The sequence below is a fragment of the Talpa occidentalis genome, unplaced genomic scaffold, assembly GCF_014898055.3.
Source record: "Talpa occidentalis isolate TD23 unplaced genomic scaffold, MPIMG_talOcc4v2.1 talOcc4.16, whole genome shotgun sequence".
Classification (NCBI taxonomy): Eukaryota; Metazoa; Chordata; class Mammalia; order Eulipotyphla; family Talpidae; genus Talpa; species Talpa occidentalis.
In genome coordinates this window covers 50,732,967-50,747,230 of record NW_023601653.1, presented here as the reverse complement: position 1 = coordinate 50,747,230, position 14,264 = coordinate 50,732,967, and the positions used below count along the sequence as shown (strand labels likewise).

General features: G+C 39.8%; 1 protein-coding gene across 2 annotated transcripts in view; it reads right to left on the bottom strand.

The window, feature by feature from the left end:
• Positions 1 to 14,264, bottom strand: part of ITPR2 (inositol 1,4,5-trisphosphate receptor type 2) — a 450,075-nt gene that overhangs the window by 409,517 nt on the left and 26,294 nt on the right. For both annotated transcript variants that reach the window (XM_037514200.2, XM_054696343.1), the window contains exon 2: positions 2,636 to 2,706. In XM_037514200.2, the coding sequence (XP_037370097.1) occupies positions 2,636 to 2,706 (71 nt within the window). The remainder of the gene's footprint in view (positions 1 to 2,635; positions 2,707 to 14,264) is intronic.

Sequence of the window (14,264 nt, the reverse complement as noted above, 5' to 3'; positions counted from 1 at the left end):
ATGGCACATATTAAAAAAACTAGCAACAACAAATGTTGGCGAGGTTGTGGAGAAAAAGGAACTCTCCTGCACTTCTGGTGGGAGTGCAAACTGGTCCAACCACTATGGAGAGCTGTGTGGAGATTCCTCAGTCTGCTAAAGATGGAGCTTCCATATGGTCCAGCAATTCTGCTCCTAGGTATTTACCCAGAGGACACAGAATCATTAATTCAAAAAGGCATCTGCACCCCTATGTTTATAGCAGCACTATTTACAACAACTAAGCTATGGAAACAACCCAAATGCCCCAAAACAGATGACTGGATCAAGAAGATGTGGTACATATACACCATGGAATATTACTCAGCAATCAAAAAAGATAAACACATGCAATTTGCAGCAACATGGATGGAGCTAGAAGGGATCATGCTCAGCGAAATAAGTCAGAAAGAAAAAGAAAAATACTGATGGTCTCACTCATAGCAGGAATTTAGAAAACCTAAATAAGAGACCAGGAAAAAGACCAATCAATACAAAGTAAAAATCAAAATCAACAAGCAACTATAAACCACAGACACACTACAAGGGGGGGAGAGGCGGAGAAAGGAAGGACTAGAGTCAAAATAAGGGGGGAGGTGCAATTGTATGGGGAATATAACCAAAATGAAAATGCATACATTGTGCAAAGATGAAAAAAGATGTAAGAATTATATAAAATAAAATATTTAAAGAAAAAAAAAGATAAAAAAAAAAGAATTAGGTTACGGGAAGCCCTGTCTCCCAGGGGGGGATTGCATGCTGGGGTGATTCATACTTTGAACCAGTTCCTGCTGAATAATACAAGACCAAGTACCTGTGGCTAGTGTCCCCCTGGGTTCAGACTTGCTTCCCCCAATTCCCTTGGATACAGTGAAATAATCTTTGCACTTTGAAACAATTCACTCAGGGAAAAGGAAAAGTTAAAAGGCAGCCACAAATTCTGAAGTTAGACTGATCTCCCCTCATGGCAGGACAATAAAAATAAGGCTGCTATCCACTCGGATGGCAGCAAATTACGGGCTACCCCTGGGGACCAAGTTTTATCATGTGATCACAGGCAAAGTTAGGGTCTCTCACCAGAAAGTATCTAATAACTATGTTCTGGTTATGTTTTATGGGCAAGGCTCTAAGCTTGAAAAATATAAAAAGAGAACAATAAAACGCTGCCCCTAAAGAATTCATCATGTAACAGCAGAGTAAAGTATGTTTTGAGGGAAATGCATTCAGCCCTCCTGTTATTAGTTAACCATCATTTGTATAATGGCTTAAAATGCTTTTACATGGACTTTTGGGAACAATTCCAAGCCTCACAGAGCCCCGGGCCATGAGCACTGTTCTTGTTGCCCCGGGATTTCCCAAGAACCAGACAGAAGTCCTCAGAAGCTCCAGGGGAAAAGGTGACCTACTAGAGGTGACACAGGCAGCAAGCAGCACAGTCAGAACTTGCGCCCCATGCCTTTTCCTGCTACAAACAGATCTGCTGTCCGCATTTGCTCTGAACACTTCTCCGGTGAATCCTCTCACCCTCACCCCTGCACCTGTGGCCTACACCCCAGCTCTTGTATGCATAAATAAGAGGGAGGGAGGGAGGGAGGGAGGGAAATGTGGATCTCTTACTCCAACTAACCAATTCAACCAAAAGAACAGTAATTTACTGTGCCTGTCACTCACTCTTTCTGGGACATTCTGGGTTTAGAGAAAATGAAACATGCGTGATATTCTGACAAAGCAGTGTTAGAAGCGTCTCCCCAGGACCTGAAATCAGAAAGAACCGACCAGAGGCCTCTCCCCTCCCAGTGCAGTCAGTGGCACATCCCCACTTGGGGCTGGGACTCTGGGGAATCCCTCTGACCCTTTCTCTAGATTTTTATCCTTTACGAAAGCTGTTATTCACCATTGGGAGAAGAAACGTTTACTCAATGTGTTCAAAATGAATGTTGTCTTAAAACTGTTTTTATTATCCTAAGTGGACACCAACTATGAAATTGATTTGAACAAGCTTTTAATTACTGGTTTTAGTTGTCTGGAATTCACGGCAGATTCCACCAATCCTTTGTCACAGCTGAGTTATAGTCAGGCTCCTGTTATGACTAATTTCTCAGCTGAGATTATCAAGATATGTCAAAAGTTATACTTAGGAGATCTAAGATAATTGCTAGTTATTACATGCCATCCATGGTGAAATTTTAAAAGCTATTGCTAACACATCACTGTCACCCTTCTAGAAATTTTACAAAGATTAATTAAAGAGCTGATAATAAAACACTAACATTTACAGTAGAACTGTCACAGACATAAAGAGATATATATTATTCAGCTATATTTCCTGGTTTGAAAAATGGTCCTTCACAGTTAAATATCAAGATATCCTTCCAACAGATAAACTCCAGTCCAGAGAACAAAAACCAAAACTGTTCTTGCAGTGTAAATTCTTTGATATGTAAAGAAAAAAAAAATGGGGAAATTTTTGAAGGAATTTTTAATGGACATATTTTTGAAAGTTTCACATTTTTCACAGTTTTATTCACATTGAATAAAATGCTAACACTACCTATTTTAAGATACAAAAATAATCTCCTCCTTAGTTGACATAATAAAAGTATATAGAGATTCTTACCTCTGAACTTCTTGGGAGGGTTGGCAAGGTCTCCAGCCTCTGGATGGACCACACATCTGTCATCCACTAACCTAGAAAGAAAAACAAGTTCAGATTGTCATTATCATCAGATGCATAAAGCAGGCAGACACTACATCAATAATGATGTATCATTCTTCACTAAGGAAGCTTTTTTTCTGGATCTTTGCACATGCGTTCTTTTCTCTTTTTTTCTTCTCTCTTTTTTTAATTGAAGTAACATTGGTTTACACACTGTATATGACTCAGAGACATAGGATCGCCCCCTTCAGCTGTGTGTCACCACCAAAGCACCCACAGTCCTTCACCAGAGTTCAAGGGGGCCCAGCCCCACTCTGCTCTTCTTCTTCATCCCCGTCTGGTACCCTCAATTCTCAGTCATATTTCTAGTTCATTACTGGTTTGGTTTCAGTCTGAGCCTTTCTTGTCCCACGTGACACCATCCAGTATTTGCCTTTCTCCTTCTCACTTATTTCTGCCAGCATCATCCCCTCCAGTTCCATCCATGTTGTCGAAAATGGCAAGACTTCATCTATTTTTAAAAGTGAAGTCGAATTCTACTGTTTTCTTCGAGACATACTACAGCTTCCTATCATTTGTTAGTCAGATAAAATGACTTATCTGTATGGTAGCTTCAGAGCTTCTGACATAAAGTCGATCCTTAAGTAAATGCTTAGTAAATAAAAGCAGGCACCTCACCTGCCTTACACCTCATCATACTGTCTCTTCTGGGAAACTATTTTACATATAATAAGAATTTAACAAACATTCATCAAATGAATATGTTCCTCTGTAGTCACAAAATGCATGTTTGATCCCTATTAAGATATCAGCTCTCTGACCTAAGAGTCAGCAGCCCCAACTCTTCTGTTTGGAGAGGAAGCCATGACTACCAAAGACTCACTAATGTTCATGTTCTCCACTGATCAAGTTGTGGGGAGAAGTTGGGCTCTCCCCAGAATGGGTGAGAATGTGTGTGAATCATTCAAAGCTATGAATTCACTAAAGAGAGATGACCAAATTGCAACTTTCTGTTTTTCTAAACAGCTAATTAACCAGATCCGCTGGTATGCATCCAGACCAGCACAGGGTAACCCCCATTTGTGATCAAATGTCCCTTTGAATGAGGATGAATAGCCAAATGAAACTTTTGGTTCCTGGTTTATCTGGTTAGCAGGAACAGACAGATTTTTCTATGGGATCCAAATTCCACAAAACAAAATGTTAATGCGGTCAAGCAATATGGTTCTTTCTTTGATTTTTTTAATATACTTCATTCACACTGAATGGTTTGCTGAAGTGTGGTTTCACAACAGCTGCCAAGCATGCAAGAAATTCCTTTTAAGTGTCTTTAAAACTGTTTTCTTAGAGACAGGAAGTTACATTGGGTCAAGAGGAAGCAAATCCAAACCTCCATAATATCCAGCTTCAGCTAGAAACATCGAATGGGAAAGCCTCAGAAAGTCCTGAGAATGTCATGCTGTCACGTGCAATAGATTTTTTTAAATGCTGTGAGGTAAAGGTCAGTTTTTCTAATTAGTTAAGAATGCCAAACATAATGATCAACAAAATCATAGTCTTATTTAGAGTGCATAAAAATTATAAAGTGAATGGCACTGACTTTCTGCTCATCCTTTCTGTGGGCCATTCCACAGAAACACAGCCCCCTCTCCCACTAGGGTGCTCCTAAAATTTCCCACCTGCAGGGAGAAGCTGGCAAGCAGAAAGGAAAAAACTAAAAGCTATAAATCAGATCACTGGGTACATAGGCAACCATTTATGCTTACCTTCAATTATCAACAGCCAGATAAAAACATAGTAATTAAGAGTGACTTCAGTTCTAAGATTGTGTCCTATTATTTACAAACATCTGTGAAACTTACAATCATTTCATCGTGTGTGATTTAAAGAACTGGAACTACAGAGAATTTCTATCCAATTATCCCACCTCAGGGTATTTATCCAAAAAATACAAACCCACTAATTTGAAGGACTATATAGAGCCCCAGCACCATGTTTGTTGCAACATTATTTACAAGAGCCCAAGAGCTACAAACAACCTAAGTGCCCATGAGCAGACAAATGAACAAAGAAGATGTGATTTAGGTACATACTATACTATTCAGAAAGTAAATAAAAAGTGAAATCCTGCCATTTGCAATGACATGGATGGACCTATTAAGTGAAATAAGTCAGACGGAGAAAAACAAACACTCTGATTTTATTCTTATGTGGTAAAAAGAAAAACCAAATAAACAGATAAACTAAATAAAGCAAAAATATATTTTTGGAATGTAAAGTTTTATAAAAATAAATAAATGGGACTGAGTTTAGAGAGAATAGAAAAAGGACAGGATTGGCAAAGTGGAAATAAGCCAGGGTATGAATCTGTTATAAAGATATACACAACCATGGATTTTAAAAGTTAAATAGGATTTAATTGGTTGACAATTCTACAAGACCCCCCAGAAGCTTCCACTTTAACACCCCTGGGGTGGAACAGAGCTACTTACCACCTTTCTGGTATCACTAATGCTAGAGGTATGTATCATAGGGAGGTTGAATAGCACCCTGTCTATTCATCACCACAGTCAACACACTTTCTTATAACTGCAGGCAGAACTGACTGGATCTTCCAATAAATTCTAACTCCATGAGGTCAAAAACTGAATCCACCTTGTTCACCATTATATCCTTGGAATCTACTCAAATGAACTATGGTAGACATTAAATAAGTGCTTAAGTTTTCTTTCGCTGGGATAAACGAGATTATTTCTCTCTAGTTCTTCCTCATATGGATATTTATCAAGGAGTTCAACATTTCAACCTCTCTCAATCACCCCACATATCAGCATCCCCTTTAAATGTGATCCTGGAGATAATCCACTTGCATTCAGATGTGCTCCCAACAAGTTCAGGGAACCAGGGGCTCTTCCCACCTTCTTTCTGACTCAAAGTTTAGGGTTAGTGGTCCTGAGATGACACTCAAGCCCAACTCTGCCTTCCCTGAAGCCCACTCTGCCTTCCGCTGGGTTTAAGCCTACATAATTCCAGGTCCTTTTCTTGTATACTATTGATTACTACTGATTAGCCAGGTTTTCACATCTACCTCTGGGGCAGTTAACTTTTATAACCTAAGAACAAGAGTTTACAACTGAAAAGGAACAAATATAAGGACCAACCTTTAGCCTAGGAGCAGAAATCACCTAAAGATCATGTATTCCACTCCTAGTTAACTCATGTCAGGGTATTACCATTTTAATCAGTTTCCCAAATTTGTTTAATGCCTTAACTCACATAGGAAGGTAATAATAACCATCACCACCACCACAGAAAAGCTCCTTGGTCCAGAGCTACTGATTCATAATTTCTGGGAGTCAGTCCTAACTAGGAATCTGTATTTTTTTTACACCACTTCTATTCTCCCCAAACCTTCGTAACATTTGATTACAATCATATGGTTATGGGGAACCATTGGAAAGATGTGACTCTGCAATCCAGACTCCCTCTATCAGTGACCAAGGCAATGTCTACTAGAAATATGTATTTTTAATAGCCCCCATTCTACCACTGTAGGCTGGTCTATGCTCTATCAAAAGAACTTATCACCCTCCATCAGAATTTCTTAGTTATACATACATAAATCGTAAATCCCAAAAAGGGCCAGCCCATTTCTGTTTTATCATAAAATGCCTGACTTTAACTATTAGGCCTCAGTAGGGGCCTCCCTGGTGGCACAAGGGGTTGAGCACAGCACTGTGAAGCTGTCTGAAGCCTCTGCAGCACAAGTTCGATCCCCAGACGGCCAGGGAGATACCCACATGGCTCAGCAGATCTCTCCTGTCTAGATGGCTGCTCCCCTCAGCCATGTATTTCAGTCAGTCTGCCTGTTCTGTTCCCCACTCTGTATCTGTTGAATCCTCTCACCCCCGACACCTTTGGCCTGTACCCCAGTTCTTGTATGCATGAATAAATAAATCTTTGGGGGAAAAAAAAAGAATGGCAAGAAGTGGAAGAAAAACCCAGAAGCACTGCCTGTCCAGGTGTGCCTCAGATAATTATCAGAACTGTCAAACCAGAAACAACAACATTTCAAATAACCCCTTTCACATCAATATATCAGTGTACCTTTTAATGGACTACAATTATTTTTTTAATGTCTGAATCAGTAAGTCAAACAGGCAATTAAAGGGACAGGCTAACATTCTCAATCTGTCATTAAAACTCAACTAACATTCAGTCTGTTCTCATTACATTCAACCTATTCTCATTCATTTCTATCTTCAACTCTATAAAGTCACAGCTGTACAACGGCTGCTTGCCTAACAGATATACCTGCTCCTTGTACCATTAAGTGATTCTGTTCATTTCAAACAAAATGACACTGAAGAATACTGAAAGTGAATTCAGGGAAAGTGGGGAGGTGGGGAATCCACAATGAACATAATTTGAGTAAGAAAGGGGTTAAGATGGTGGTTAGGTTCATGAGCAAGATGGAATTGCCTTTGAAGTACTTTAAGAACTCTATCGCCTATAACCTGCCTACTGTGGGGTTTTCACTCTACTAGCACCTGAATTTCTCCCTTAGCTGCAATTTAGTTTCCTATCTGATCTGTCCCTCCCGCCACAACCCCCACCACCCACTGTAACCCCAGCCCCCATAACCTGGCACAGCATTCAACTCCCTCTTTCGCTGTCATTTAGAAGTAGCACTGGAACAGAGGGGAAAACCCTTGAGTACCAGTCCTTGTTCTACCATCACATCACCAGCTGTGTAGATGCCAGTCTCTTCCCCTTCCTATATCTCGATTTTTAAACAACGCGCCCATGATCTCACCAGTTCCCTCTACCTCCATGGCTTTTCATTAACCTGATTCTATTTTGTAATTAGAATTGGCTTGCAGTATCCTTCTTCCACAGAGATTCTGACACTTATTTTATATATCATATTTTCAAACTTTACTGGTATTTATTTTTAAGATTTATTAATTTATGCATACAAGAACTGTTATACAGGCCAGAGGTGATGTGAGTGAGAGGATTCACCAGAGACAGAGTGGGGAGCAGAACAGGCAGATCTACTGAAATACACTTCTGAGGAGAGCAGGGGGCAGGACAAGAGAGGTCTGCTGTGCCATGTGGGTTAACTCAGTGGCTGAGGATCAAACTCATGCTGCAATGGCTGCTGATAGCTTGATAGCACTGACTTTAACCCCTTCACCTCCCAGTAAAGGGAAGCCTTTTACTGGTATCTTTTATCTAGTTTTTTTTCCTAAAGATTTTTTTTTTTTTTATACAAGAACTGGGGTATAGGCCAGAGGCATGGGAGGGTGAGAGGATTCACCAGAGAGAGCTCGGGGAGCAGAACAGGCAGACAGACCGAAATACACTGCTGAGGGAAGAAGCGGGCGTGACAGGAGAAGTCTGCTGCACCATGTGGGAACCTCCCTGGCTGGCTGGGAATCGAACCCACACTTCAGAAGCTGCAGACAGCTTCACAACCCACTGCACTGTGCTCAACCCACTGCGCCACCAGGGAGGCCCTACCGGTATCTTTTAAAAGTCCATGCATTATTTTATCATTCCAAGCAAAATACCAGTATGTTCCATTCATTCATAATAATCTTAGAACACTATAGTTAAAAAACTTAAGATCTTATCATTTAGTGATATGGACTTTTTCCTTATCATTACTCGAGTTGCCCAAATAAGCAGCCAGCCTCAAGAATCTACAATCTAGGCTTCTTTGCCCATTAAGTTGTCTCATAATTTGAAGTAACTGAATAGGAAATACCCAGCTCTACAAATGTCAAATTGCATACTTAACATCTGACAGATCCTGTGGCCATAAGCAATTCACACCACCAAAGAGGGAAATAGTTTCATTATAAAACTTTCTGCCAAAAAATGTTCTAACATGTACATGAAAAACAGCTGCAACACACAGAATTCACTCATAGCTGCACTTGTATTTTTCCTGTCTAGGAAGACAAGATGAAATTCACTTTGGATGCCATTTAAAATGTGGCATTCTTATAAGTTAGACCAATAAAATTTCATATTATCTTCTTTTTAGGTGATTAATTTTAAAAAAATAACAAATATTTTTAGTTCAATACTGAAAGTAAATTTAATTCTATATATAAGCTTTCCAATCATACACAGATTTGTTGCTGCAAATACTTCTAAAACTGCTTCTAGGCCTCCCCGGTAGCCTTCAGGTAAAATCTTAGCACTATCACTGCTACCACCTGAGTTCAATCCCTGTCTCGCCCACTGCTCCCCTCAGCAGTGTATTTCAGTAGATCCGCCTGTTCTGCTCCCCACTCTGTCTCTGGTGAGTCCTCTCACAACCCACACCTTTGGCCTTCATCTCAGTTCTTGTACACAAAAAAAAAAATTAAAATAAAAATAAAAAACTGCTTCTTTTCAAAGTTGGAACCGTGCTTGCTCTTAGCTACATAAACTATCTCCAGTTACTTTTTCCATGGAAAATAAAATCAAACTTAATTGCATATAAATTAAAGCATAAAAACTCAATTGTTGAGGTACTACTGCATGGACACAGTGGAAATAGAACATGAATCCTCATGTTAAATTTTTTTGATTGGGGCCTCCCTGGTGGCGCAGGCATTGAGTGCAGCACTGTGAAGCTGTCCGCAGACTCTGCAGTGCGAGTTTGATCCTGGCCGGCTGCGGAGATACCCACATGGTGTGGCAGACCTCTTCTATCTCGCCTGCTGCTCCCCTCAGCAGTGTATTTTGGTCAGTCTGCCTGTTCGGTTCCCCACTCTGTCTCTGGTGAATCCTCTCACCCTCCCCCACATCTGTACTGTACCCTGGTTCTTGTATGCATGAATAAATAAATCTTTAAAAAAATATTTTATGATCAGTGTGCAATCACCCAGAAAAATGACTCAATGACCTTTAAGAAAAATAGATATCATAGAAGCTACAAAGAGAATCATGTCTCTTACAAAGCATCCCTTTCATAAATTACTAAAAGAAGTCATCAGTTTGTGAAACAATTATCTTCCATATATGGATGCTAACAAAACCAGGGAGGAAAAAATGAAAAGAATTACACATTGCCTTTCAAAGGCAAAGGTAGATATCCAAACGTGATTTGAAAGGATTTGCCCATATCTTCTGAAAACTTAAAGTCCTATTGCAGCCAAAGAAAGAAATCATGACTTTTTCCCCTCAAGTTTTCCATCTCCATCCAGTCACCTCCTCTTAATGCTCTCCACCCTGCCTCCTCCATCTTTTTTAATCAAGTGCCACCACAAATCAGTTTGTGATGCATTTTTTCCTAGTCTGCCCATGACCTTTCGCGAGAAGTCAAAGCATTTGCAAAGTGCCCCTCTTAGTATGTGAATGGACATCTAGACCAGTCACGATTGATTGTTTCATTATGGCTGAGTTGACCATCACTACTATCAGTTTTCAATCATCTGCAAAGCCCTTGAAAGACATTGGAACTGGTAAAAGTGATTCACCAAGGAAAGTTCAGATCCAGATGTTTACAACTAACCCATCGCTGAATCTCTGTGAGTTTTCAGCATCTGGTTGGCGCTAAGCTAGAGACATTCTCAGGAAAATGGCCGTAAGATGGGAAATGCACCTAGTGCCCTTTTCTTCTTCCAATGGGTACTGACATCTCCGCCGCCCCAGGTTTCAGCCTGCTGGTTCACCCTCTCACTCCTTCCCATAGTTGTCTTTTAAATTTTGTTCACAGTATATTCTTGTTACACAGCAGACTAAATGCAAGAAATGTGAACGCAAATATTTTTAAAATTTTGAGTAAGACAGGGCAACAAACTATTATGAATGTGTCAGTACAAATAACAGATACTGCAATTTTCAAGTCAAAATATAAGACAATTATTATGAATGTGTAAAGGTATGCCATGTAACTTAGAAAAGAACAAAGACTAAGAACCCATCAAAAATGACCAGAAACATTTAATAAAGAATTTCTAGGAATGAAAAATATTAGGTGAAGTACATAGGTTGGTTAAGAGAGCTAATTAATAACTTACTAGATAGATTCTAAGAAATCACTCAGTATGAAACAGAGGACAGCAAGGACAGAGAAAATATGAAAACAGGGCTAGGAAATATAAAGGGTGGATGAGATTCTTACCATGCATATGTAAGCAATGTCCTAGAATGAGAAACTTGAGACTGTAGAGAGGGGCAATATTTTAGAGGTAAAGGGCTAAGAATTTCTAGAGCTAATGATAGGTGTGAATCTACAAATGTAGAAAACACAACCTATTGGGTTGCAAACTTCTCAAAATCTACATTATAAAATGGGAGAGAAATAATTTTTTCAAATGCTGAGGAAAAAATTTAACAATTAAGCAAAAATTGCATAGCCAGCAAAATTAAACTTTCAGAACATGGGTAATATGAAGGCATTTTTCAATAGATAAAAAGAATTTATCACTAACAGACTCATTAAAAAGCCTTCCAGAATACAATAGAGGCAGAAGGAAAGTTAGTAGAAAATATGAGCTGTAGAAAAAATGGGGAAGAAAAAAACTGTTAATTAACTTGTGAATTAATCTAAAAATATACTGTCAATATGAAAGAATAATAATGACTATCTAGCATGTGAGTTTAAACAGTACAGTGCTAAAGTACCAGAAAACTGCATATAAATAGAAAGAGAAGGATCACATAGTCCCATGGCTCTGAACTGTAGAGAAACCAGTTAAAATATGAATTAACTTGGTGCTTTATCAAATATATGTAATATCATTTTGAAAGATACTACTGAAACAACAGAAACAGCAATATCAGTAGAGGTGTGGGGGGTCAGAAGAAGAAAAAATAAGCAAAACTTCCATCAGCCAAAAAGAATTAAGAAAAAAGGGGGGGAAATCATAATACAAAGTAAGAAGGTAGGAATAAATTAGTCCTAATAAACTTAATCTTTCAATTTATCATTAAAGACATACTTAACACTTAAAAGATTTAAAAAAAATATTTTTAGATTGGGTGAAAAAAAAAATCCAACCAAATGCTACTTTTAAGAGTTACACCTAGGGGGCCTCCCCGGTGGCGCAGCAGTTGAGCGCTGGGTTGTGAAGCTGCCCGCAGCCTCTGCGGCGCTGGTTCGATCCCCGGCCACCGGAGGAGGGTCCCGCATGGCGTGCAGACCTCTCCTGCCGCTGCTCCCCTCAGCAGTGTACTTCGTCACTCTGCCTGTTCTGCTCTCTGCTCTGGCTCTGGTGAATTCTCTCACCCTCCCGCACTTCTGACTGTACCCAGTGCTTGTATAAATAAATAAACAAATAAATCTTTAAAAAAAAAAAAAAGAGTTACACCTAGGGCCTCCCTGGTGGCGCAAGGGGTTAAGCACTGCACTGTGAAGCAATCCACAGCCTCTGCAGCATGAGTTCGATGCCTGGCCAGCCAGGGAGAAACCCACATGGCCAGGCAGACCTCTCGGTTCTCGCCAGCTGCTCCCCTCTGCAGTGTATTTCAGTCAGTCTTCCTGTTCTGTTCCCCACTCTGTCTCTGGTGAATCCTCTCACCTCCCACATCTCTGACCTGTACCCCAGCTCTTGTATGCATGAATAAATAAATCTTTAAAAAAAAAAAAGTTACACCTAAAGGGCCTCCCCGGTGGCACAGCGGGTTGAGTGCAGTGTTGAAAAGCTGTCCGCAGCCTCTGCAGCAAGGGTTTGATTCCCGTCCAGCCAGGGAGATATCCACATAGAGCAGCAGACCTCTCCTGTCTCACCTACTGCTCCCATCAGCAGTGTATTTTGGTCCATCTGCTGTTCTGCTCCCCACTCTGTCTCTGGTGAATTCTCTCACCCTCCTGCGTCTCTGGCCTGTACCCCAGTTCTTGTATAAATAAAATAAATCTTAAAAAAAGTTACACCTGGAATATAAGCAGAGAAAAAGATACAGCAGAGAGGCACTAAGCAAAGGAAAGCTATAGTAGCAGTGATAATGTCAGGAAAACAGATTTCAAGAAAAAAGTCATTATTCAGGATAAAGAGGGCCATTACGTGAGAAATGTTGCAGGTCTCTAAGAGATATAAGATTCTAAATTTATATGTTACAGCCTCAAAATAAATCAAATAAAATGTATAGAATTACAGGGATGCAATAACAAAGACAATATCATAGTGGCTGAGATTTCAACACACTTCTCAATTACTGATAGAACAGACAAAATTCAGTGTGGACAGATGCTTTTGAACTTCATCATTAACAAGCCAGATGTGTATAAGAGACTTTTATAAAATATATATCTTCTTGCGGAATGATATAAAATTTGAAACAAATGGAGAGAATATTTTCCCTTCCAACATATATAGAACATTAACCTACCAGGTCCATCAACTGTTTTCATATTATGTAGTTTTCACATCCCTACTATATTTCTAAAATATATAGGTTAGGGCCTCTCTGGTGGCGCAAGGGGTTAAGTCACAGCATTATGAAGCAGCCACTGCAGCATGAGTTCGATCCCCGGCCAGGGAGCTAAACCACATGGCACAGCAGGCCTCTCCTGTCTCGCCCGCTGCTCCCCCCAGCAGTGTATTTCAGTCAATACGCCTGTTCTGTTCCCCACTTTGTCTCTGGTGAATCCTCTCACCCCCTGCATCTCTGGCCTGTACCCCAGTTCTTGTATGCATAAATAAATAAATCTTAAAATAAATAAATAAAATATATAGGTTAAATTTATAGGTGTTTACAAAAATATTCTTCTCCTGGCTCAGAGTGAAGTTATGTTTAGTTAAAAACCCAAAACTCATGCATTCTCCAGAGGCTTAGGTTCTCCTTCAATAAGCCCACACCATATAATACAAACCCTTCCAAGCTGTCATTGATTGCATTACGCATGCAGGTATATTTATCTAATAACACAGTGAACTCTGGGGGGACTGCAGTAGCAGCTTCCTCTTTATAAACCCAATACCCAGCATAGTGAGGAATACTAGCTTAGTGTGACAAAATAACTGTTGAGTGAATGGACACTTCAGTAGACAACGAAAGTAAAGGAAGCAAAGTGCAAAGACAGAATGAGGCTGATATTCTTCCTGATACAGCAGGAAGAACATAGGTAGGAAAGAGGAAATAAGTATATACAAATGATACAACTGTTCATGCTTGGCTGGCTGCCTCAGCAAACCATAAAGAAACATTTAATTACATATTTTAGAAGGTGACCTCAATAAATAATGTCCTCAGGAAAAATTAGGCAGAACAGAATAAAAATCATCCAAAACATTTTTTCCCTTGGAAATGGTCAGAGCAGTTTCACAGTGTAAAGGTTAGCACTCTGGACTCTGAATTCCTCAGGGAACAATGCAAATGGAGATTACTTTGATAGCTGTCAGGACCAGCCTCTTCCCTATCCCTATAAGCATGCTACCTTCTTCAGAAAAAGATGAATAAGAGAATCAACTACCACTTCCTAGATAATTATATACAAAAGAAAAACATCCCTGGGAGGAAAGAGTAGCAAGAGAAGTTCCCTGGTGAGAAAAACTCCCGTCAACAATGGATCGATTCCCACCATCATTACAGCATGAGAAACTAGACTACTTTTTCTTTCAGTAAGTTGGAGGGTCTAAAAGTCACC